The sequence below is a fragment of the Channa argus genome, chromosome 13 (genome assembly GCF_033026475.1).
Source record: "Channa argus isolate prfri chromosome 13, Channa argus male v1.0, whole genome shotgun sequence".
NCBI classification, from domain to species: domain Eukaryota; kingdom Metazoa; phylum Chordata; class Actinopteri; order Anabantiformes; family Channidae; genus Channa; species Channa argus.
Window position 1 is genome coordinate 20,260,474 of NC_090209.1, and position 22,587 is coordinate 20,283,060.

General features: G+C 39.6%; 2 protein-coding genes across 6 annotated transcripts; both read right to left on the minus strand.

Annotated features, from left to right (window-relative positions):
- Positions 1–6: 6 nt before the first annotated feature.
- brpf3b (bromodomain and PHD finger containing, 3b) lies at positions 7–9,861 on the minus strand. 5 transcript variants are annotated; one of them, XM_067527824.1, is made up of 13 exons: positions 9,523–9,860; positions 6,511–8,060; positions 6,091–6,247; positions 5,805–5,936; positions 5,351–5,479; positions 4,556–4,868; positions 3,950–4,252; positions 2,685–3,269; positions 1,843–1,924; positions 1,674–1,762; positions 1,333–1,427; positions 999–1,153; positions 7–834 (listed from the first exon to the last, which is right to left on the minus strand). In XM_067527824.1, the coding sequence occupies exons 2-13, from the start codon at positions 8,034–8,036 to the stop codon at positions 651–653; spliced, it is 3,750 nt and encodes a 1,249-aa protein (XP_067383925.1). In that variant the 5' UTR covers positions 8,037–8,060; positions 9,523–9,860; the 3' UTR covers positions 7–650. The 5 variants fall into 5 exon arrangements, 4 of the variants coding, with proteins under 4 accessions (XP_067383925.1, XP_067383924.1, XP_067383926.1 ...); XM_067527823.1 differs by having other exon boundaries at positions 2,685–3,272; positions 9,523–9,859; XR_010916409.1 differs by lacking the exon at positions 7–834 and having other exon boundaries at positions 1,012–1,153; positions 1,246–1,427; positions 2,685–3,272.
- Positions 9,862–12,216: 2,355 nt separating this feature from the next.
- mapk13 (mitogen-activated protein kinase 13) lies at positions 12,217–22,233 on the minus strand. Its single transcript, XM_067527837.1, has 12 exons — positions 22,012–22,233; positions 19,885–20,014; positions 19,684–19,742; positions 18,390–18,495; positions 17,516–17,545; positions 16,511–16,558; positions 15,798–15,912; positions 15,084–15,155; positions 14,594–14,673; positions 13,645–13,723; positions 12,947–13,120; positions 12,217–12,612 (listed from the first exon to the last, which is right to left on the minus strand). Exons 1-12 carry the CDS (start codon positions 22,122–22,124, stop codon positions 12,527–12,529), a joined length of 1,092 nt encoding a protein of 363 aa, XP_067383938.1. The 5' UTR covers positions 22,125–22,233; the 3' UTR covers positions 12,217–12,526.
- Positions 22,234–22,587: the final 354 nt, after the last annotated feature.

Genomic DNA, 22,587 nt, shown 5'->3' on the forward strand with positions numbered 1-22,587 from the left:
ACTGCAGCAAGTCGGGAATCATTTTATCTTCACAAATATACACAGCCTCATTTTGGCCCTTGTGGGTTGATTGAAATACGCATTTTAAAAATAGCAACATTAAATTAAACCAAGTTTGATAATACACATACATATGTACACAAAATGTGCCTTTATAATATACAAGTGTCTTTGTAAAAGATTAAAATGTAAAAAAGCTATTGTATAAAAGATGGCAGTGATCCATTCATTTGTCTTCTGTGGTTCATATAAATATGTCAAATCTCTTTCCTGACAATTTGATTCCTTGGCAGTAGCATTATAGAAAATAGAGGGGAATTCTTTTACACTTTATCTAGACATAAAACTTCAACAAATCTAGATGCAAGTAAGCAGATACCTGCTTACTGACTGCAGCAACATGGGACCTAAAGGTAACTTAATTCACATCCTCTTTGATACTGACAAGGGAAGGCATACACCATTGCTCTGTGTCAGACATTAGTGGTTTGGTAAGGAACCACAATCCAGGACTCTGTGCTGCCTTGGCAACTTCTACAGACCACAGTGTGAATACAAATTCAACTCCGAGTAGGACTTGGCCTACCTGCTGCTGTAAGAGAAATGCATAGTGGCTGACTGTGGGTGCACACAAGGCTCACTGTCACCCTCTACAGGTAGTTAGAGGCCACAAAGCCGTGGCTATGGGTGACTCTGCTCTGGTGAATCATGGCACGATCATAAGCCATCTGCACAGACTTGCGGATGCTGGTCTTGCGGCCCTCAATTAGCCGCAGCTTGTCTGCTGTGTCGTCTACACCCAGAGGTGTCACCTTTTCACGTGGAAGCCACTGCCTACAGTAGTAGACACAAATTAAACTGTTAGCTGACATTAAAAAGGACTAATAATCCCCGCTTGCTCTGCTTTAGACTGGTTTGTGATATATATTGTTTGTTGTTTAATAAAAGATGTTATAATGCCATTTCATTTGAGAAACAACTTTCTGTTTGAAACTCACCAGGTCCGCTTATTGTCAAAGAAAAGCACCAGGTAGAGCCTCTCATTGGTCTCCTCCTGCCTCTGCTCCCCCAGACGGAGGACGTCTTTGGGTGGGACAGGGATGGGCACCCCGTTGTGCAACAGGCCCTCCTCGGGCATCTCTGGGTCGATGATCTGAACAGATATAATTAACAAGGGTATATGGTCTGTTCTTAGCACTGCACTATTACACATTCAAAATGCAAATAATCACAGGGTATTCTTACTAGCATTAACTCTCAGATGTGGGTTTGGTAAAAGCGATCCGCTGCTGACTGCTCATATTATTTATACAATTTTAAATGACGGATTACCAGGGCAGGATAGGAGGGATATCCACGACACTTGGCCCAAACCAAATCAAGGGGCTCCAGCTCTGTCTCATCTTCAGATAATTGGCTGCTGTTCCCTGTGAAACAACAGTAGACAGCATTCTCAGCTATGAAAAATCCATACCCAAAAAAAAATCAGATTGAGGCATTTCAACTGGCTATATGCAAGGGTTGTCAGTTTGGACAGATAAAGTACATGCTGCAAGATTATTTGGTTTTTCACAGAAGGGAACTTCAGTTTATGGAGCAGTATGCGGGTACAATGACATCAAGTTTCAATTCCTCTGCCAAAATTAACACACACACACAAAAAAGAAATGTACCAGTGTAATCTGAGTCACCGTTGACAATATCGAGGAATGGAACTTTAGAAAGAGCTGGTTTCCCGAGGCTTCGTTTGGGTGGCGAGCTACTGTAAGAAGGGATATTTTAATATCAGTTACTAAAATCAAACCAAGCGCAAGCAAGGACAACAGATGCAACACGTCTTACATCTCTTTGTGTAGGACTGGGAAGGAACTGTACTCAGAGTCGGAGCCTTCGTCCTTGTGCTTGCTGAAGCCATTGGTCAGTCCTGAAAACAGAACATCTGCTGAAATACCAATACCAGGAGAACGGAAAAAAGAGGACGGCTACACTACAGAAACACTTACACTTTGACTCCAAGTTATATCTATATAGTCAAAACAATCAGTGGGGAGATGCACAGCTCCCCTTAATCACAGACAATGAGCACTGGGGTGGTGCATGCATAATGGGATTCTGTGAAAGGTTTTTTGATAATCATGTAAACTGGGGAGGACATAAAGAGTTTCTGATGTAGTGATCAGGTAGCACACTTTGCTTCCTCATGTCACAGGAAAGATAAATAGATAAAAAGGGTGTATGATAGCAAAAAAATAAATAAAATTTCCATCCATCCATTGACATAAGCACTCATTAGGTGAACGGCAGGTAACACCCTGGACAGGTCACCAGATTATCTCTATAACATTCACACCTATGGGTAATTTAGAGTCACCACGTAGCCTAACATGCAAGTCTATGGACTGTTAGGAAACTGGAGGACACCCATGCAAACAGTGGGTGAACATCCAAAATCCACACAGAATTTAATGTGTATAAATCTGAGATATACAACTGCACTGATACTTCTGTCCACATTGCTGTTGCTGGCCACCATTGCCATTTTTTGTAAGGTGACTGTGTTAACTGATAGCTAATAAACGTAAATGTAAAGTTAGCATAGTCCAAACATCATCCTATGTGCATCACTGCCAAGAGCAGTCTGCTCTAACACACACCCTGAGTGGGCGGGAAATAAAGCTGCTCACCACTTTCCAGCGTATGACTCTGTGTCCTTTCTAGCTCACCATCTGAGCATGTGTCGTGACTCAGGGTCCACTGTTTTTTGAGGGTGGGGGGTCCTGGGCTTTTGTGTGGGGTCTTTGATGGAGTGCACAAAGGTGTCAGAGATGGGGTGCTAGCTGTGGAGTTGGGTTCTTTAGTGTTGCTTGTATTCTCGACCTGCAGCCCCTTTCCATTCAATAATGAATTGTCTCTGTCTCTGAACAGCTTGGCTCCGTTTTTGGCCTTCTTGAATAACACAGAGGTTCGTCGTCCAACCCCCCCAGTAGAAAGTTGTCGGGGATTGCTGTGTTCTGACAAGCCGTTGGCCACAGCCTGCCCTTCACTGTGCAAAATGGGAAGTTGCTCCTGTGCTTTTTTGCAATGAATTTCCTCTGCGGTGCTGTCTGAGAGGTCACTGTCCATCTTTAGGCGCTTGCAGGGCCAGCTGGGAGACTTGGACTCCCCCGTGATTGGCCGCAGGGTAGGAGGGTCAAGAGGGGTGTCCCCTTGTCTCGGAGGGGGAGCCGGTCCTGTAGGTTCCAGTGTTGGTGGTGAAGCAGATTTGAGGTCTTCTGGAAAACCAGAAGAGCAAAATGAAATTCCGTTTCACTTAGAATTTATGGGAAATAAATGCCCATTTAGTATGTATTGTGATGTGGTGGTGTAATATTCACACTTGAAAATGGTCACTTCATAATGATTTACATCTTATTCTAACAGCCTATTCTACAGTCCAAAGAGAGTTGAGGTATTCTGTAGAAATGGAGGACTGTATTAAGACAAGTGAATAAAGAACTTTGCTCTCACAACTGTACACCAGCAACACGGTAACATGGCACTAATTTATGAATCAACTGACACAAATCACAGGTGTTCTGCCGCCCTCCTGTACAAGAAGACTGGACTAGCTTGGACTCAGAAGTGGAATGATATGACATGACTGCATGTGTGGCCATGAGAGTGGTGAGTCCATGAGAGTGATGTATAAAAGAGGTGCAGACATAGAGTGCACTGGGAGAGAGGAGTTGTGAGGCAGCCATGGCTAACAAGACTCTGTGGGCCCCTACTTACTAGACTGGAGACAGTGGGGTGGTTGGGGTTGGTGCGTGGGGGGGACCCTGGCTCAATTACCTGAGGACAATGTTCCGTTAGCTCATGTTCACAACTGGTGTCATTGAAAAAAAAAAAAGTGTTTAAATGCATTGGCAATTTCATACTGTTGAAATGCCTCTGCTTTTTCACCACCCACCTTTTTCTGAAGACGATAGGCCATTCTCTGCCTTGGGGTCTTTGTTGTCTTCGTCATCTTCATCATCGTCATCATCTTCATCCTCGTCATCTTCTTTAAAATGTCCATTGTGAAGGCTGTGGCGGGGAGGTTGGCCCTGCCTGTACCGGATGTTGTTAATCTCCCGACGCAGCAGGCGGATTCGTCGAGTTCGGGCGCCACTACATCGCATGGAGGTGACAAAGTCCAGCTTTTCTAACAGCTCTTTCAGCTGTTCCTCCACTGTCATATGAAGCCGATTGTCTGGGTCCAGCACACTGTCAACTGGGCATTACGAAATGCAGTTAAGCTTACAGTAAAGTTAGCATGCTGTTTATAATCCATGAATAGATAACAAATTTAGTTTTATACCAACTTTTTTTTTTTACATTGAACCTGCCATTAGATACTAACTATTGGGGTACTGTTGTTGCAGAGCTTTAGAAATAAGATGCAAAACACAGATACAAAATACTAAATAATTATGCAACAGTGCTGCTGTATATTAGTAACACCACCAGTCTGCCATCTAAAGTATTAAAGATGTGCACGTGTGTGTTCTCAAGTATCATCACTGTAATACTTTACCATCTTCCCAAGAGCAGCTGTAAAAGTCTCTTTTCTGTGGTGACTCTGCAAGGTGCATGCCAGTTTCTATGTCTAAGCCAGTGTTGGAGGCCTGACGCTGTGCATGACGCAGTATGGCCCCCCCCAAGTCTCGAAGTCGCAGTGCTGCTCGGTGAAACATAGTGTCCTTGGAGTTGTAGAGGAGGCAGTTGGACACCATAAGGTTGAAGTCAGCCTCCAGGTCAACCACTGAGCGGTAGGCATGATTGTCCAGCTTAGTACGCATGGTTGAAAAGTCCATGGGCTTGCTGATAAACTCCAGGTAGTCTGGGACCTGATGATGGAATTCCAAAATTTTAACCAATTAAGAATGTAATGACAAATTAGTTCAAGATTTATTTATTTTTTGTGTTTTTTTTTTTTTTTTACTGTTTGCAATGTATCCTGATGTGCACATTGTTTTGTGTATGAATCATTTCTAACTGTAGGTTTCAGGAGAGATTTGATTAAACTCAAACTATGACTCACTAAAAACACGTCTGGGTAGCATTTACAACTGTACCTTAAAATACCAGACAAAACTCTAGAAACTGATATGAAATAATGGGAACTAGTGGTAAGCAGGAAGACTCTTTAGATTTGCTGATAGACTCCTGTGTTCCTCGTTTATTAAAACAGAGCATGTGTTTTCAAGACATTTCTGAAATGGGAATACAGAATAGAGAAAACACTCCTGCAACCAGCGATCACTTTTCATCTCTATATAAACTGTCTGCATGGATCTGGTGTCAGTGTTTTGACAGTGAAATGTCCGACCTCTTTTATGTCCACTGGCTGTAAAAAGATCTGGGCTGTGTCCTTCTCCTGTAGCTGGTCCAGAGTGGAGCGGAGCAGTATCAACATCGGGGTCAACTGCATCTCCAGTGCTGCCTGGTGAACTCTGACCTGCATTTGTTAGAGGATATGCATCTGATAGGGGACTTTATCTTAATAAATAAGGTAAAGCACTATGTTTTCATCCTGGAAATGCCGCTAAAATGTCCGTGTACACTTTCGATAGTAAAAGCTAAGAAAAGTGTGACAATTTCAAAACATCTCAGACTACATTTAATGACGACTTACATTTTTTAATAGTTGCAATTTCTATATACTTTAGATCTGTAGATAAATCCTGTACTCTAGACAATAAAGCTTATGCATTCAAAAGGTATACTGTAAATTTTAAACAAACAAGCAAGCGAGCATGGGAGGCTCGTCCTTTATTTGTTACCTGTTCGCGTTTAAGTTTTTCCCTCTTGCGGATGAGCTCCACTAGCAGCCTTGCCTTTTCAAGATCATGCCGAAGTTTCTGCCAGTATCTTAGTGCTTCCCTTGCAGCAGAAACCTTTTCATCCACCTCAGGCTACAAAAAACAACAAAATATTCCATTGTACAAACTGAACCAAATATGTATCTAAAAGAAATCAATGCATTTTTTTAAATTAACAGGGGTGACAATAACCAAAAACATCACAAAAATCAAAACGAGTCACAGCTACACTTCAACTTGCTCTGACCTGTTCAGGGCTCCTTTGGGATTGGATGTTCGTGTGTAAACGCCGGACCAGCGGCACACCGTTTCTTGACTGACGTTTCAATAACCAGTAGCTATGCAGCCTCTGAATGAACTGGTTTTTCCTCTGGAGGAGGATACCTTTGCAAATGATATTGAGCCTGTACAACAGAGAAAATGCAGGTCAGCTGTATGGTCAATATGACCAGTGCAGACATCAACACAATAGTATTTCTTTTTGGCTTATACTCATGCACCACCAAATATGTAAAGTGTTAAAAAAAAGTTGCTTTTGAAAAGACATTTGTGTGATCAAGTTGGTTAAAGATAAAATGAAAACCCTCTAAACTGTGTTTATTTTTTTACGAAACAAAAACAGAAGCACGTAATTTGATATTTAATTGAAAATAGTTGAGAATCTAACCTGCTTGTGGGTATCTGAGGTACTATCAATTGTGGTGAAGCAGCCTGTCCGACTGTGTTCTTTTTCCCCTTCTTTTTATCTGTCTTGGCATCATCAGAGTTTCTCCCTTTTTTCGGTGTTGTCGGACCCTCTGTGTAGGCACTTTGTCCTCTACTAGCCCTCCCTCTGCTCCCCACCACTCTTCCGTCACTCTCCTCATCTGAGCCAGTTTCTTGTCCTGGTGGTGAATGGGCCTCACAGAAAGCTGTCTTCTTAACAGAGAATGTGGTCCCGTTGATGTTTGTCTCTCGCACAGGATCAATCTTCATAAATAGGCCAGCACGCTGAGCACATGTGACATGAAACGCTGTGTAACAGTTGGCCTTGTGGCACTGAATCGAAGCACCACGGTTCTTCTGCTTGCACAGGTAGCAGGTCAGTTTCCAACGTGCTGGGGGAATGTTACTGACCCCTTCCACCGGTTCCAGAAACACTGTGTTGGCAAAGCAGACTTCAGGGATCCAGATGGCACAGACCACATGCGCCCAACGGCCCTCACTTGTTTGTTTGAAGGCACCACCACGGTTGGGACATAAAACACAGTCAACAGGGTTCTGAGGAGACTGGAGGCAGCAGCGGCACAGCCACTGTCCCTCGGGAATATAGGGTACTCCATAACACTCCTGGTGTACAGCCAGGTTGCAAGAGTCACAAAAGAGGATGACATTGCTGTTGAGGCACTCATCATCCAGGCACACACAGCAGAAGGCATCATCGTCAATAGTGTTCTGAGAGGTTGCCCGGCTGCGGGCCTCCCGGTACGCCTCTTCCTCAAGCCGGTCCACCAGCAGCTCAAAGGTATCTTGCGACACAACAGAGTAACCCTCAGACGTCCGGCCAGCATTGACCATATCCAACCAAGCAGTGTCCTCTTCATCCATGTCATACTCTGCCTGAGTTTCCTGCTCCTCAGCTGATCGTTCAATGTAACGGTAATATGCTGTAGGCAGTGGCGGCGCCTCCACTGGAGTGAAGGTTTCTAGCACTCGAAACTTGGGTTCGGGAAGTGCTGTGAGATGATGAGTTGATGCATGCAACTTTTCAGGTGTTTGTGGAAGAGAACTGGCGCAATGGTTCTTGGAGGGTGGTGGAGACTTCATAGATGAACATTTTGAGTCTTTCCTGCGGCCACGTGGTGTAATAGGTTTGTGGATTGTTTGGGCACTGCTAGTGGGAGGTGGTGAGTGCTCACTATTTTCCTTGTTGCTGTTACACTCACTAATGTCCTGAGCCATCAACTCATTTTCAGTAATGACCTCCAAGGGGTCAAGAATAGAAATACGGTGAAGCCTACCATCTAGTTCCACCTCCACCACCTTCTGTGACTGTGCATAGGTCAGAGTTTCTCTGCTTGGAGATGCTTTGAGGCTGTATGGGGATGGCGACCGCTGGCGCGCACCCCCACGCCCACAAACTACCCCATTGGACTTTTTCACAGCTGCCCCACCTCCTTCGGCCACCTGGCCTTTTCGACGTGGCTTCCTCATAGACCACTGATCACACTTTCCCTCCTGTTGGGTATATAAGAAACAAAATAATAAGAAATCTGTAGTGTCAGAGTTTAAATAGCAATCAACACAAAACTACATATTTATATTTTACAAGAATAAGCATTTGATGATGCTGCAGCAGCTGCAGCTGTTATGCCATTTTTAGCCCTCTAAAATCCAAGTACAATTACAGTCTGTCTTTTTAGTAACAATGGCAAGACATTTTTAAATGTCTTTGTATTAGATGTTCATAACAAAAAAGAAGAAACGGGGTCTAAGAAAATACTGTCTCAGTGGTCTAGAGGGGTGTGTCAGTATTTATATGGAATTGTCAAAAAAGAACACAAGAGAGGTGATGCACTTGTAATTTTGCAACAGCAAAAACAAGCACTTTATTTTTCTGGATTTCAGGAGGAGCTCTGTATAACCCGACATTTGTTCAGGACACTGGCGATTGCAACAGTGATTGCTCGCACTTATTCTTATCAATACCAAATCCCAGACAAAACGTTTTGAGTTGTATTCCTCAACGAGTCGCTCTGAGCAGCTTTTTGGCTTTTACAGTGATAATATTTGTTATTGTCTGCTTTTCTTAAATTGTTATTTAACTTATTTATATCTGGCTATATGGATTCTTTGGTGCTCCAACAACTTTCCATTCTCTGGTTTCATTATATAATATTTAAAAGAATTAAGCAAACTCTACTTCCCTTGTAACAGGATGAAGCGTTTCCAACTTCCCAATATTAAAAATATATTTAGCATGGTGATATTTTACTGCATAAGTATCATTAGGTATAGATATAGTCAGCATTATCTGCAGTGTCAACATTTCTAAACAAACCTCAACTCACAAAACTCTTAATGCCAGCAGATAAGCACAGACCAGTGTATTGACATCTAAACAAATGTCATGCTGAGGGTTACTCTTGGCTCTCAAGAAGCAAGTTGCAAAGAGAGAAAAATAATCTGTAGATTATTCTCGACATTTTATCTGTTGGCAACTACTATCAGGACCTAGTCACAACAGAACAGAACAGAACAGAACAGAACAGAAACAGCCAATCGGCTTTGAGGACGTTTGATTGAGCCACTAGGGAGCCAATACTTTTTAAGATCAACAGATCAGTGTCCTTATTCCGAATAACATGTCAGCCATATTTACAGTCTTAAAACTCCTGCTGAAAGCTGCACTAACATTTGAATCTCATTAGTTGTTTTGTAAATTCAAAGCAGTGTTTCAAGGTGTAAATCTGAGAATAGCGTGGGAAAGAATTGTGATACTAATACAATAAAGGTTCAGAAGCAAACGTTAGCTTGCTTGCTAAGTTTAATACGCTGGCTACACTAACGGTAACTAGTAAGCTAGCATGTTATTTTCAACGTTGACAAGGCGCAGAATCGTTGTTAGTTAAACTGTTTTAAAAGTTCTGAACCACTGTAATACAAAGAAACACAAGGTATAATACGAAAATCATCTTACCTATTATGGCAACTGACTGACACAAGTCGCTCGACAGCCGGCGGGTCTGTAGAAATGGTCGCTTAGCCAGCCGCCTAACTTGCTGTACTCCCGGAGCTAAAAGCGACTGGTAGCCAGCTACACTTTGCTACTACACCCGGTATATTTCGATGCCATAACGCATCATTTTTTCAGAATACAGCGTTTGGGTCTCAAGCAGTCAATCACAGTGGTTTACTGAGAACATGAATAGTATACCTGCATTAATAATCTAAAACCAACTCACTGTCGACCCAATTTGTTGAGGAGAAATACTAGCCTCCTTCGGCTAGCTGGCTAGCTAGCTATTTGGAGCTCAAAGTGCTCCTTCGGTTGGCCAAAGTAAAAACACGGGACTTCCGGCTACACCTTTCAAAATAAAGTCATTATTATTGAAACGTTTCAATGCATTCAACTGAAATCAATTACGTGAAATGTGAAAACAAAGCTAAATGCACTTGTTTTCTCCTGTGTATGATCGATAGTTATTAATACACACAGTAAAGTGTGTCAAACTATAGCTAAGCAGAACTAAGCAGGACAGCAAAAATACTTTGAGGGTGCAAAGTTATTCCCATACTTGTTATTAGAGATTTATGTGTTGTAATTGACTGGTATCCATCAACGATTAGATAATTCTTGGTCGAAACGTGTTTTATTGTCGTCAAATTCCGTGTTTTCTTCAGTGTTGTCTTACATATTGCTCTTTCGACCTTTTTTAATGGTTTTTGATTATGTGTTCCCAGTGGTTGAAAGTAAATTAGTACATTTACTAGTACTGTATTTATTTTGAGGGATGTATTGGCCTATTTCCAATTCTACTACTACTACTACTACTTTACTAATAATTTTACTTAACTACAATTACGAGGGAAATATTTTGCTTGTACTCCACCACTATTTGATAACTTTACCTGTTACTTTTAAGGAATATAATTAATACACAAAATACAGCACAATCCCAAAATAACTTTTTATTTATCCTTGAATGAATAATTCAACACCTCAATAAATAAAGTAATTTAAATAATAATCATCATAAACACTTGACAAAACAGCATCATTTAACTATGCATCAATAATTATGATAGTGTAATATGTTAATTAATGTGAAATAAGTAAAATTCCACATTTTGTATGCAGGATTTTTAGTTCTAAACCAGTATTTTTCACTGTAATAACCCGTTTTCATAAGTAAAGGATTTTGTAACCTGTAACCAGGTTACACTCGGCTTTCTCGGGAAAGCTGTCCTGTATACGGGGAAGCTGGTTCCGAAAATGGACTAGGGGATTAGAGAAACCTGGTTTCCACACGTAAATATCTGTCGGAGATTACTCTCCCATGTATACGCGTAACCAGGTTTTTAATTGGCTTTCTCCAACTGCGCATGTGCATAAAAAGGCTGCAGACAAGAATGAATGAAAGCAGAGATCGTTAACAAGTTAACCGGGCAATGTCCCCTAATTTTCACCTCAAAGTACGCATAATATCCGAGAGAAATTTTCATTTACACAAAGTGTCTCGTAGATGTCTAAATAAGTCACTTTTCCCCCGGGGGTTTTTAAAATTCAAACTGTCGCGGATCAGCTTCATGTGTCTTTCCATTCTCTCCCCCCTGCTGTTACATGAACACACACAGAGAGAGAGACAGAGAAAAGTCAAAAAGAAGCGTTTTCCGTCATTATAGTTATAATAAAAAATAAATCAGATTACTCTTCTGCTGCACGTAAACGCGGATTTCCCGTAAAAAAAGATTACTTAGGTGCATGTAAACGGTCCATGACTGCCTTTTGCATCTGTGATCTAACATAAGGAGTGAATACAATGCTCACTTCTAAGTTGTTTTGAAGTGATGCAGTGCTTTTTGAACATACATTCCGAATGCTTTCACGATCTATGACAAATGCTAAAGATATAAATAATATAACAACTATTATTGAGTTAATTCATTTTCAATTGTGACAGAGAGTCATTAGTTAATCGTATTCACAATTACTTTGACGGCGAAAACGCCTCACTTCCGTTTTATGGTCGCCTGAGCGTTACCTTAATGACAGCAGTTTGATACAAGTTTATCCCGCCCTACTGACGTCATTGGGCCATGATTTTCGCGCGCAAGCTATTTAACAGGATCATTGACAGATGACAGGTGTGTTTTTATCTTACAAAAAGCTTCATGCACTTTGAATGTGTAGTATTTAAATCAATGTATCTCTTTCGACACAGTGCTCTTAGAAGTGTGAAACCTGACTGTACTGGCACCAGCGTACACACACATTTACATGCTGTGGAGTTAAATACATACATGCACACATGTACAGGTGCACTCAAGCACTCAGACGAGCATCATATTTTAAAGGCACTACATGGCTGGCGGCAAGAAATCCAGTGCAGCTTCCCTTTTCATAAAGATGATGCAATAAATAATTATCCTAATTCTAATGAATGATCTCAAAATATTCCCAGTTATGTACATATTCAAAAGCTACTATTTACTAAAATGAGGGCGTAACATCGTGTCTAACTGTGAACTTGATACATAATATGGAACCCTGCTGATTATCAACATATATTGATGTTCTTTTCAACACAATACTGCTTGGCTATGGGTCAGATAAGAAAATTTCGGTGTATTCCTCTTTGGCAGCACTGCAATAAAGTATATCTTCAAACACTTCTTGTCTCCCTGTTTAATTGGAAAACAATTCTGCAGTGCATTTTACAGCAAATCCTGTGATATTTGGTCACAGTATATTTGCAAGACATTTCAATGTTAAGGAATGTGTAACATGAAAAGAAATTTACATTTAGGAAATAATTGCACATTACAAAACCAAATAAAAAACTAACAAAAAACTGTTCTCTACACATTAAAATTCTAAACATTCCTAGACTGAAAAAAAAAAACAGAGAGAATTCATGGTAAGAATATACAAGGGCACCATTGGTAGTATTCTGTCTTGGTTGGCGCTAGTATTCACCAGGTTAAGGAGTCATAGTCAGGGTATTTTTCCTCTTTGAGTCCCGTCGTGGGAATGGCACAAAGCTTTTCATCTCTTTGAAACATAATCCTGCATGCAAAGGAGGATCACCATTAGTATTCTTCATATGCAGTTTTTTCACAACTCCGATAATAATTTAAACAGAAAGTCATTACAGACATATTACATAACATTTTAACTCAAATCATTCACTACCACATTAGCAGAAGCCTTGCAACAGAATGTTTGTGCAGCAAAAACACATTTAACATGGCCAACATTATCATCTCAAAACCCCTTTTTCATTGTTTACTTGTATCCACTCTGACACACAAGTAAAAACATGTACATGACTCTCATCTGTATCTGATCATATTATGATAATCTCTTAATTTTCTATATTTGGCTGTTGTTTTTGACTTACGCTTCCACTCATCCAGTGACATTGTGGCATTATCGTGGCTGTCGTCATAAGGCAAAGGCTCAGGGAAGTCGTCAGAGTCTCTCAGATTGTCAAAGTACGGGTGCTCCAGAGCCAGTTCTGCAGTGGGCCTCTCGTCTCCATCCAGAACCAGCATCTTTTCCAGCAGGTCTATACCTGCAAACAGTCAGTGGTACTGAATAATACAATTTGCGCGAACATAAACATCACGAAATTGAAAAAAAATCTGAAAATCTAGCCTATAAAACATTTTTAAAAACATTTTAAAAACTTCCATACTACTCGCCATATTCTAATTTCTTTAAAATTAGTCGACTGTAATGGCCATTTAACCTGCAGAAAAACTCTTCAGGATCCAAATTGTACAAAAATGCACTATCCAGACTTCAAACTGAGACAAAGAAGTGAGTCCTTACACTGGCTACAAGTTGGATTTAAACTTGATGATTTAATTTAAAGCTCTTTATGACCTATGACCAGATTACATCTCTAAATTTATCCTTCTTTATCAGCAGTCTCAGGTCCTCAGGTTGGGACCTCCTGGATGGTTTCTGTAATGTCTGCCTTTAAAAGCAATGTGTAACTGCTGATTCTATTAAGTGTTATTTTGCATTATTGTACAATAAAAATGTAAACTTGTAGATTACAGGGACAGAGCTTCTTACAGTGTCTTAACTTACCTGATGCACTTGCCCTTGGAAACAACGTTGAGAAGTCTTTTCTGGGATAGCGAGGAAGGGACTTAATATAACTTTTGGCCTGTTTTCAAATACCCAAAAAAATAAAATAAAAATAAAAATCCATTAAATAATAAATACCGAACAAACGTCATGAAGTACCAGTTTTGCAGACATACTTTCACATATCAGCTGATATTCATTTTAAGTGAGCAAAATTAGTGTTACAGAGTTTTAAAGTACATAAAACCTTCCACGTTGTCTTGATACATGGTTAAGTTCCTCCCAATTGTTTTAATGCATTTCTCTGTACATGTGCAGAATAAAATGTTTCCGTCTCCTTTGTATTTATTTTGCTGCTACCATCATGTGTTATACAGTATGATCAATATAAATGTGAGCATGTTTGAGATGCAGCCAAGCCCAAACTATGACTCTTCATGTTGATTGACCCTTTTTAGACAACAAATAGTCTCCACAGGTAAAAACCCAATTCTAGGGTTGCAGTAGGAAGGACATCCGGCGTAAAAACTGTGCCAAAGCAACATGCGTATTAATGATCCACTGTGTTGACCTTGAACTCACAGGGTTAATATTCTTAACATCCTGAATGCTGATACCTTGACTTTTCTTCTAGTGCCACCCTCAGGACAAACTTTATAATTTTGCTACCATTATTGGCAAAGCTTCAGTATATTATTACCGTTAGATGCAGTGTGCTGTATGCTGCAACTTCTAATGGGTAATAATGTGATACTAACCTTGTTAATATTCATGAGTTTCAAAGAATTATTTAGTGGTCCAACTAGTTTTATGATTATGAGGCTTTTTCTACTCTCACTCAGGGGAAATCAGAAACTATTTGCTATTCCCTGATTTTTCTTCTTCCACTCACAACGGTCACCAGATATAAATAGTTAGTTACGAATATATTTATGACATTTAGTCGTACCTCTGCACTGTCCAGTTTCTGTATGAACTCCGACCCAGGCACTCCAGTGACTTTCATGATCTGAGTCAGCTGGTCCATGTCTGATAGGGTTACAATCAAGGACTTTAAAACATGGGATTTCGTTGTGGTTCAATCAGCAAGTGTCCACACAGAGAGTAGGGTTTCCAAACAGGCCCCGAACCAGAGAAATAAGGTCTCTTGATGAAGCAGCAGTGAGTGTTATTTCCTAGTAGGGTGCAAAAAAGTTATTGTAATATACTGCAATTGCCTTTTGTGTTTTACTTGGCGCAGAATCAAATAAAATTGTCACTGTGTAAGCAACTTTCCATTTCCTTTAGCATTGCAGTGGTTTAATAGTGAGGATATAAAAATGTGTGGTAGTTTTGGGGGGGGGGGCGGTCAAATAGTACATTTCCATTTCTGTATTCCAAAACCTTTGTCTTGCTATTTTGCATTATAAAAGCTTCAAAAGTGGGCGATTAAAGGATACAGTCTTTCCCTTTGAAAAGGGTTTTTCCATTAATCATTTCTGCCATGATACAGCCGACAGACCAGATGTCCACTAGAATAAACAGCAGAGAGAAGACATCACTAAGAATCCAAGCAGAATACAGACCACTAGCAGTGTTGAAATGAGGAAGGTGGCATTAACTTTGCCAGAGTACAGTTCCTTTTCACAACAGAGAGCAGAAGCTTTTGTGCTGTTTATGCACTGAGGAATACTTGGTGATTAATACAATCCTATGGAGGGTGTAAATCAGAGCTTGTTTCCGTGCTACAGTCCTTCCTGTAGAGGTTGTTTACAAAATGAAAAAACAAAACGCCATCTCCTAAACAAATATAAACCCTGCACAGCCAGTTTCATTGCAGTGGCAGCTCTGTCATCAAGCTTCTGCGCTATCAGGCTGCTGTCAGGCCCATCTGTGTCAACTGCTCACAGATTAAGGGAATAAGATTTATTTTCAGAATGACAACCATGCAACCTCAAATTAAGGATCATGCACCAGCAACAGGATTATAAAAACTGCTGACCTCTAAAGTACCATACACAGCCACAGCAAAAAAAATAAAAAAATAAAGTAAAAATAAAAAATTCATTTCCACACGACAAACAGCAAACAGTAACAACACTGACAGGCCAACAGAGTACTGAGGTGACAGAAAGGATGCAGGTAAGAATATGTAACAGCTACGATTGTCTTGCCAGTCTGGGTGTAGTGCATCCAGTTCAGAATGACCTCAGGTGCCCGGTACCAACGAGTCACCACGTAGCCCGTCATCTCGGCATCAGCACTGCGAGCCAGCCCAAAGTCCAGGATCTGGACAATTGGAAACATGATAATTATCTGATTAAAGTGTATTTTTACATGCACATCCGCATGTGAAGACAGACACTTAATTTACTCTACATAGAAAAATTCCCCTATAATACTTCAGTACTTAGTTCTGTATTTGACATCCTCAGTAACATTATCCAATACATGTATTTCCATGTGCCAGACTGAGACATATGAGATTTAAAACACGACTTGCAACACAACCATGCAAATAAATCCATGCGTTTTTTTCTTAAATATTACATATACTATATACACTGTTGCCCGTAAAGTTATGAATAATTTTGTTTTCAGACACATTCCTTTTTTTTTAAATTGTGGTGAATTTTCAATGTGATATGTTTGGAAGAATTTATGAATAAAGTTTTGAGAAGATACATACACTTGATCTATCAAGAATAAATCACATTGTCACAATTAGAAGATGTAGAAAATATTTTATTACAACTTTATGGGTGTGTGTGTGTGTGTATATTCTACTTTAATTTCATGCTTCTTTACTTGTTAAGTAATAATATTTTACTGCTGCAGCGGCCCTATAATTTAAGTCATGTTTTTTCATCGTAATTCTCATACAAACCTTCAGTTCACAGTCTTGGTTTACAGCCAAGTTTCCCGGCTTGAGATCCTGTTAAGCAAAAATGAGCTGACTGATGAGTATTTATTGCACATACTGATTAACAAGAAATTACAGGGTTTTTTACTGGGCAGAACAAATACTGGGACTCAGTAATTCCTGTGGCCTAACACTGCTCAATTCATAAAATAATGTGACAATAATGTGTGATAAGTATTGGTCTGTTAGTGAGTGTTGATAACACTTTCGCTGCTTTATGAATAAGTACAGTAATAGCACAGTAACACTTAATAACACAGGGGACTGAGTCAGAGTGTGCACAACTGTTTTCTCCAATCTGAACACAAAAACACACAAGTGATCTCTAACAAATGTTCAAAGTACAACCACCATAAGCTTAATTAACACAGTTCATAAATATGTCCAAGGTAAAACATGTAATAAAATGCTATAAAACGCTTAAATCTTAAAAACAAAAGGGACCATTACTGTTCTAGTACATCGAATATTTTATTGCATTACTTTACACACATTTCCACAGATTTTATTGTGTCTTGTCTTTTTATGTGTCTTGCATTGCTATTTTTCTTAACAATGTCAGTGCGTATTAATGGTGCCACACACAGGTTCAGATTACCAAACCCACCTTACCTAACTATGTATATACGTGATGGTGATGTAACTTCCTCTACTTCGAACACACACACACTATACACACAAACACACAAACTGTGCTTTAGGGTGTGGCTGAACACCTCCAGACACGCAGTCTGACATCTGTGAGTCAACCTATCCTACCTGTTGGGACATGGTTTATCTGAGTCCATAACAATGACAAATTAAACTAACATTACATGTTCTTCTGTAGTTCAGGAAGAAATGCGTATTTGCAATCTGAGCCAAAATAACACGCAGTACAAATAACTGCACACAAAACAGAAATAAGACCTGAAAACATACCCAAATGTTATGATGTCAGCTCTCTAAAACCGCATACTGACTACTTACCCTGTGGATGATTCCAGCCTTGTGAATATACTGCAGAAAAAAAGAGAGACAGAACAAGGAGCCATTTACAGCTACCTGAATTGGTTGAAGTGTTCTTTTGTCTTCATGGTGTAGTTTTTGGCAGGAATACTGATTCACCAGAAACTGAACCTTCCAGATACCGCTTTATTTATACTACATTTCTCGAAAAAACACTGATGTCCAGATAACGGCTAGTGTGACTAGTGTGGCTGCACCAGTACAGAATTAAGTGAGTAAGTTCAAAAGAGGTGAATCTTGTGCAATTACTTATGTTTAGTTTTTTTATGTTGAATAAATTAATTATTATTTATAATAATTTACTCGTTTTACTTTGACATTTAAGAGTCTATTTGTAAATTTTTGCCAAAATAAATCAAACATGATTTAACAGTGTAATATATTATTATGTTTAATAGGCACTTTATATTCAAATAAGATCCAAAGTGTCTATTAAGGTTTATTCCATTTATTTAGGATATGTTATTATGTTTTAAAATGCTTCATTTATGTATTGATTTTATGTGATTGTGATTTAACCAAATTAAGTTTCCAATCACATATATACTGTAATAACCATAAAGTTATCTCAAAATAAACTTCCCTATTATAAGATTTTTTTTGTGTGACTTAACACAAAGCAAACAATGTATTATATTTTCGCAGTGCTTGATCTGTACTTCTTTTTTTAAAATTTTGAATACCTAGAAATACTTTCATTATATATTACAATTAGTCACAGTAGATAATGTTTTTTTCCCCTATATGTATTATAATATTTACTTATTCAGTGATCTATGAGAAAAACTTGAAAGATTCTTATGACACTTCTGAATGGTCAGGTTCCCCAGCTCACCCTGAGTCCGCAGAGCATCTGGTAGACGAGAAACTGGACTTTGTCTTCGGAGAGATGACCTCGCACCTTTGACAGGTCAGTAAACATGTAAGGCATTACCAGGTAGCTGGGACAAAGAGAGGGACAGAGAAAAGCAAAGTGAAAAGACACTGAGACAGTAAGTAAAATGATCATCTTCGCTCAACAGTCTAAAACTAATTCAGTCGGTCAAGACTGTAATTTTCCTTTGGCACAAGACATCACACTAATGTTTTCCACAAAAGCTGTAATCCATGTCTATTCATACCTTCATTAAGGAGCTGTAGGGTTCTTGTGTATGTTTATGTAGCTAACAATATAGAGGTTACTCTCTCTTTATTGTTTCCTCGTAGTGTGCTGCTGCAACAACTTTAAGTGTTCATTGTGCTTCGTACTGCAACGGAAGACATAAATTAAACTAACTAACAGAGCTAGTGCTTTTTATTCTCCAAGTTTCTCTAACACTTAGTGGAAAGACCAATAAGATAAGATTGGGAAAGAGATCCACAACAGATTTCTTTTCAACTCTCTCTGAAGAACACGCAGAATCTTCATATTGTTAAGTGACTGATCGGTCTTATGGTGAACTGAGATTTTATGTTCTCGAGTCATTGATAGATTTTGGCCTCTGTTTAGAGCAATTCACTTATATGCTATTTGATGTCACTGTGCAGCGGATTATTCAACAAAAGCACACACTGTCTGGTCTTCTGAGCCCCTCAGTCGCAGTGAAGTGAAATCGTAATGCTGAAGCATATAGGAATATTTAGGAAAACAGGGTTCTTCCTGTTTCAAAATGACAAAGGCAACATGCACAAAGGCAGGCCCATAGAGAAATGATTATGCCAATGGGGCTTTTGTAATGGCATGCACAACAATCACGTGGGTGTAATTTTATGCGTGTCTACATATTTACAGATATAACATGACAGTGGTCTTTTCCTTCATATACACTCTCTGCACCTTCTGTCCATGACCAAGTTTTTTTGTAAAGGAGGTATTTTCAAGGTCTTTAAGGTCATTAAAATGAATTCAAACCTCTCCAAATACTATATGTCAAACAAACTAAGCTTCTGTCCAGAAAGTGAGAATGCAGGCCTGATACAGTTTTTCTCATCATGCTGAGACTGACCTATTTTCAAGTACCCGCAACAGCAAACAGAAAACCATATTCCCAAAGGTTCAGCAGCATTGTATACAAGTGACTACAAACCTGCAGTTAATTAGAGGCGTTACCTGCCTCTACCTGAGGGTTTGCTGGTAAAGAAATACTCACAAGTCCTGGAAGTCACTGAGGCTTGAGGCAGGTGTAAACACATCAAGGAGTCCAATCACCTAGTTAGAAAGAAACAGAAAGATGACATAACCAGAGACATCATCACATCCGAGACCTACAACTTTTGAGCTACTGGAAATCCAAACAGAAAAGTAAAATATGTAAAACACAAGTCCGTTAAAAAAAGAGGAAATATCTCACATTTTCATGCTTCATGTGTTTGAGCAGTTTGAGCTCTCTGTAGGCTCTCTTAGCGAAGATCTCTGACTGGAAGGGCCTGTGAAGCTTCTTGATGGCCACTTTCTCTTTGCTCTTCTCGTTTATTGCTGAGCTGTGGTGAATAATGGAACAAGAGGCCATTATCTTTGCACTCTGAGTCTGCATGTGTATGCTACTTTCATTATGATTCCATTCTTTTGAAGTCAGAACAGTGAGAATACGACAGAGGCCAGTCTATTTTGAGGTTTGATGCTCTGTATGAAATCCTATGCAACAGTGGGTCTCTGATGGAGATACTGTACGTGGGACTCATTCTCTAACTTAGTCGGGGTTGTGGTTTATAGCGTATCAACATGTAAATGTTTGGCAGCTTGTGATGTTTGTAGTGATCTGCAGGGCACCAAGTCGTAGGAGGAAAAGCCTTATAGGCTATTTGGAGCTGCATCCACCAACACAAATTACACAGATCACTTGTACATGGTGTTGTGGAAAAACTGGTGCACTAATGTCGGGTATTAGTCAACTTCACATACAGTTTTTGATCTATGCCAGACAAACATAAGACAGTACAAACCACAAATATAGTAGCAATGAAACTGATGACCATAATTGTGTTGATGTGTTCCTTCTCCGCAATTTCTTGCAAGATGGTTTATTAAAATATGCGCTATTTGCCTAAATTACAGATAATGATGAGCTGACCCAAGCTTTTCACAAAGAGCTTCATTTAAATGTCAGCCATTTTAAGCTTTACTGCACCATCACTCCAGCAATACAGTTCTTAATGCATTGCTTACCATTGTCAGCAGGGTCTAACAACAGAAGCACCAAAGGCCAGTTTGGCTGTCATTACACTTTTTTTAACTTTTGGAGGAAAAGAAAAAATCATTTCCCCCTTACCAAAGTTCTCAAAATGTTTTTCTTTCATGCTTCACTGATGCGTGTACACAGACGAGTGAACTATAAACAAGTTCCAAGGGGATGAGATTAAAAAAAACTGACCAGGGACTGTGTGTGGCCTATCACCAAAACTGGCTTTAACTCAGTGGCTATGTTTTGCTGAATAAAACAGCTGATCTCATCCAGCATCTTAGCAATGAAAATATCCTTTGAATGTTGCTACAATGTGCAAAAATATATGTCATTGTACAGATAATGAAATGCAGTTAAGAAAATAAACAAAACTTACTTTGACTAAGATTGACTTAAGTATGTGTGGTCTACCACAGCAATGAAATTAAACAGTGATAGCACAGGAACAACTGTAAGTTGTTTCGTGTGTATTATCTTTGGGAATGGGCGTGGGTGGGTTACATTCTACAAAGACAGTATTTATTACTGATCGCAATAAAACAGACTTGAATGAAAAAAGGATTGTAATGTAGTGAGAACATTTCACATTAATAAACAAACACAACAAATTAACACTGGTTATATATATCTAATCTTCTGGGGGGGGGGGGGACAACATGGTATCTATGAATCAATAATGTTGTTGAGTAATGTTGGATGTGTTTGTTTAAACACAAGTACATGTAACCACTGAAAGCTGTGCTCATCTCATGACTATTGATCCCCTATATTTATGTGCATCGCTAAAATATGATTTCACTTCTGCACCATGTGTACTAATACTTGTACAAACATGTAGACAAATGACATAAGAACCAATATACAAAAGCACAGGTGTTCTGTGCATAAATATCTTGCAAAATGCATCTCTTTACGTGGCTTTCGTGAAGTATCGCTGCACCTTGTGTGAAACTGCATGTACACATAAAAGTGGCCATCTTTAAAACGGTTACATCTCCACTAATGCTGCACACAGAGGGTTAAAATGTGCATGTTATGAACACATGTCCTATAGCTCACGTTCCTTGGCCTTGGTTTCAGTTGTCAGGTGTTATGACTGCTTCACGACTTACCCTGTTCCACCAGTGTTGACACCGAGTTCAGGATATAACCCAGGCCCGCAACAAGCTGCGTGCACGCACTGAGGAAGCTAACAGTAACGAGCGCTGGGCTCAGATTCAACAGTAATTCTACACACCCCAGTCCCACACACGAAACACAGTTCACGCAGCGTAGAGTAAATGACATGTCACTCACCACACAGAGCCGTACGCCCCAGTCCCGATCTGTTTGAGCCGTGTGTATTTCTCCGGTACTTCCCACACCGTGCTATTGATTTCCTCACGGGAGAAATGTGCCCGAGCCTCCATGATGAAGGGGAGAAGGTAGGTAAGGAACTAGAAAAAAAAAAACTTCTCCCTCCTCCTGATCGTCTGTCACTTCTTCAGAAGGCAAAGCAAAACACTGCTCAAGTTCGAGCTACCCCTCACCTTGCTTCCGTTAGGGATTTTCAAAATAATGCACCACTGACGTATTGTGATTATTGATGCGTTAACGTGTTCGCCGACCATAATGTTGCAGCAGGTAACAATGGAGGATATTTTAATGGCCTCACACACTGTTTTGATGACCATAAGTTTTGGCTCACTTAATTCTAATAACTTTACATTATGCTGGGTAGCTTGTAAATTTCGCAAATTTCGCTTGTAAAGTTATTTTTATTCTTACATGAATGAAACGAAAGTATGACATAGCAGAAATACAAACGAAATAGTTAAATAATGTACTTAAGTGCAATACTTTGGGCTTTAATTTAAGGTCCACTGCTGTAAA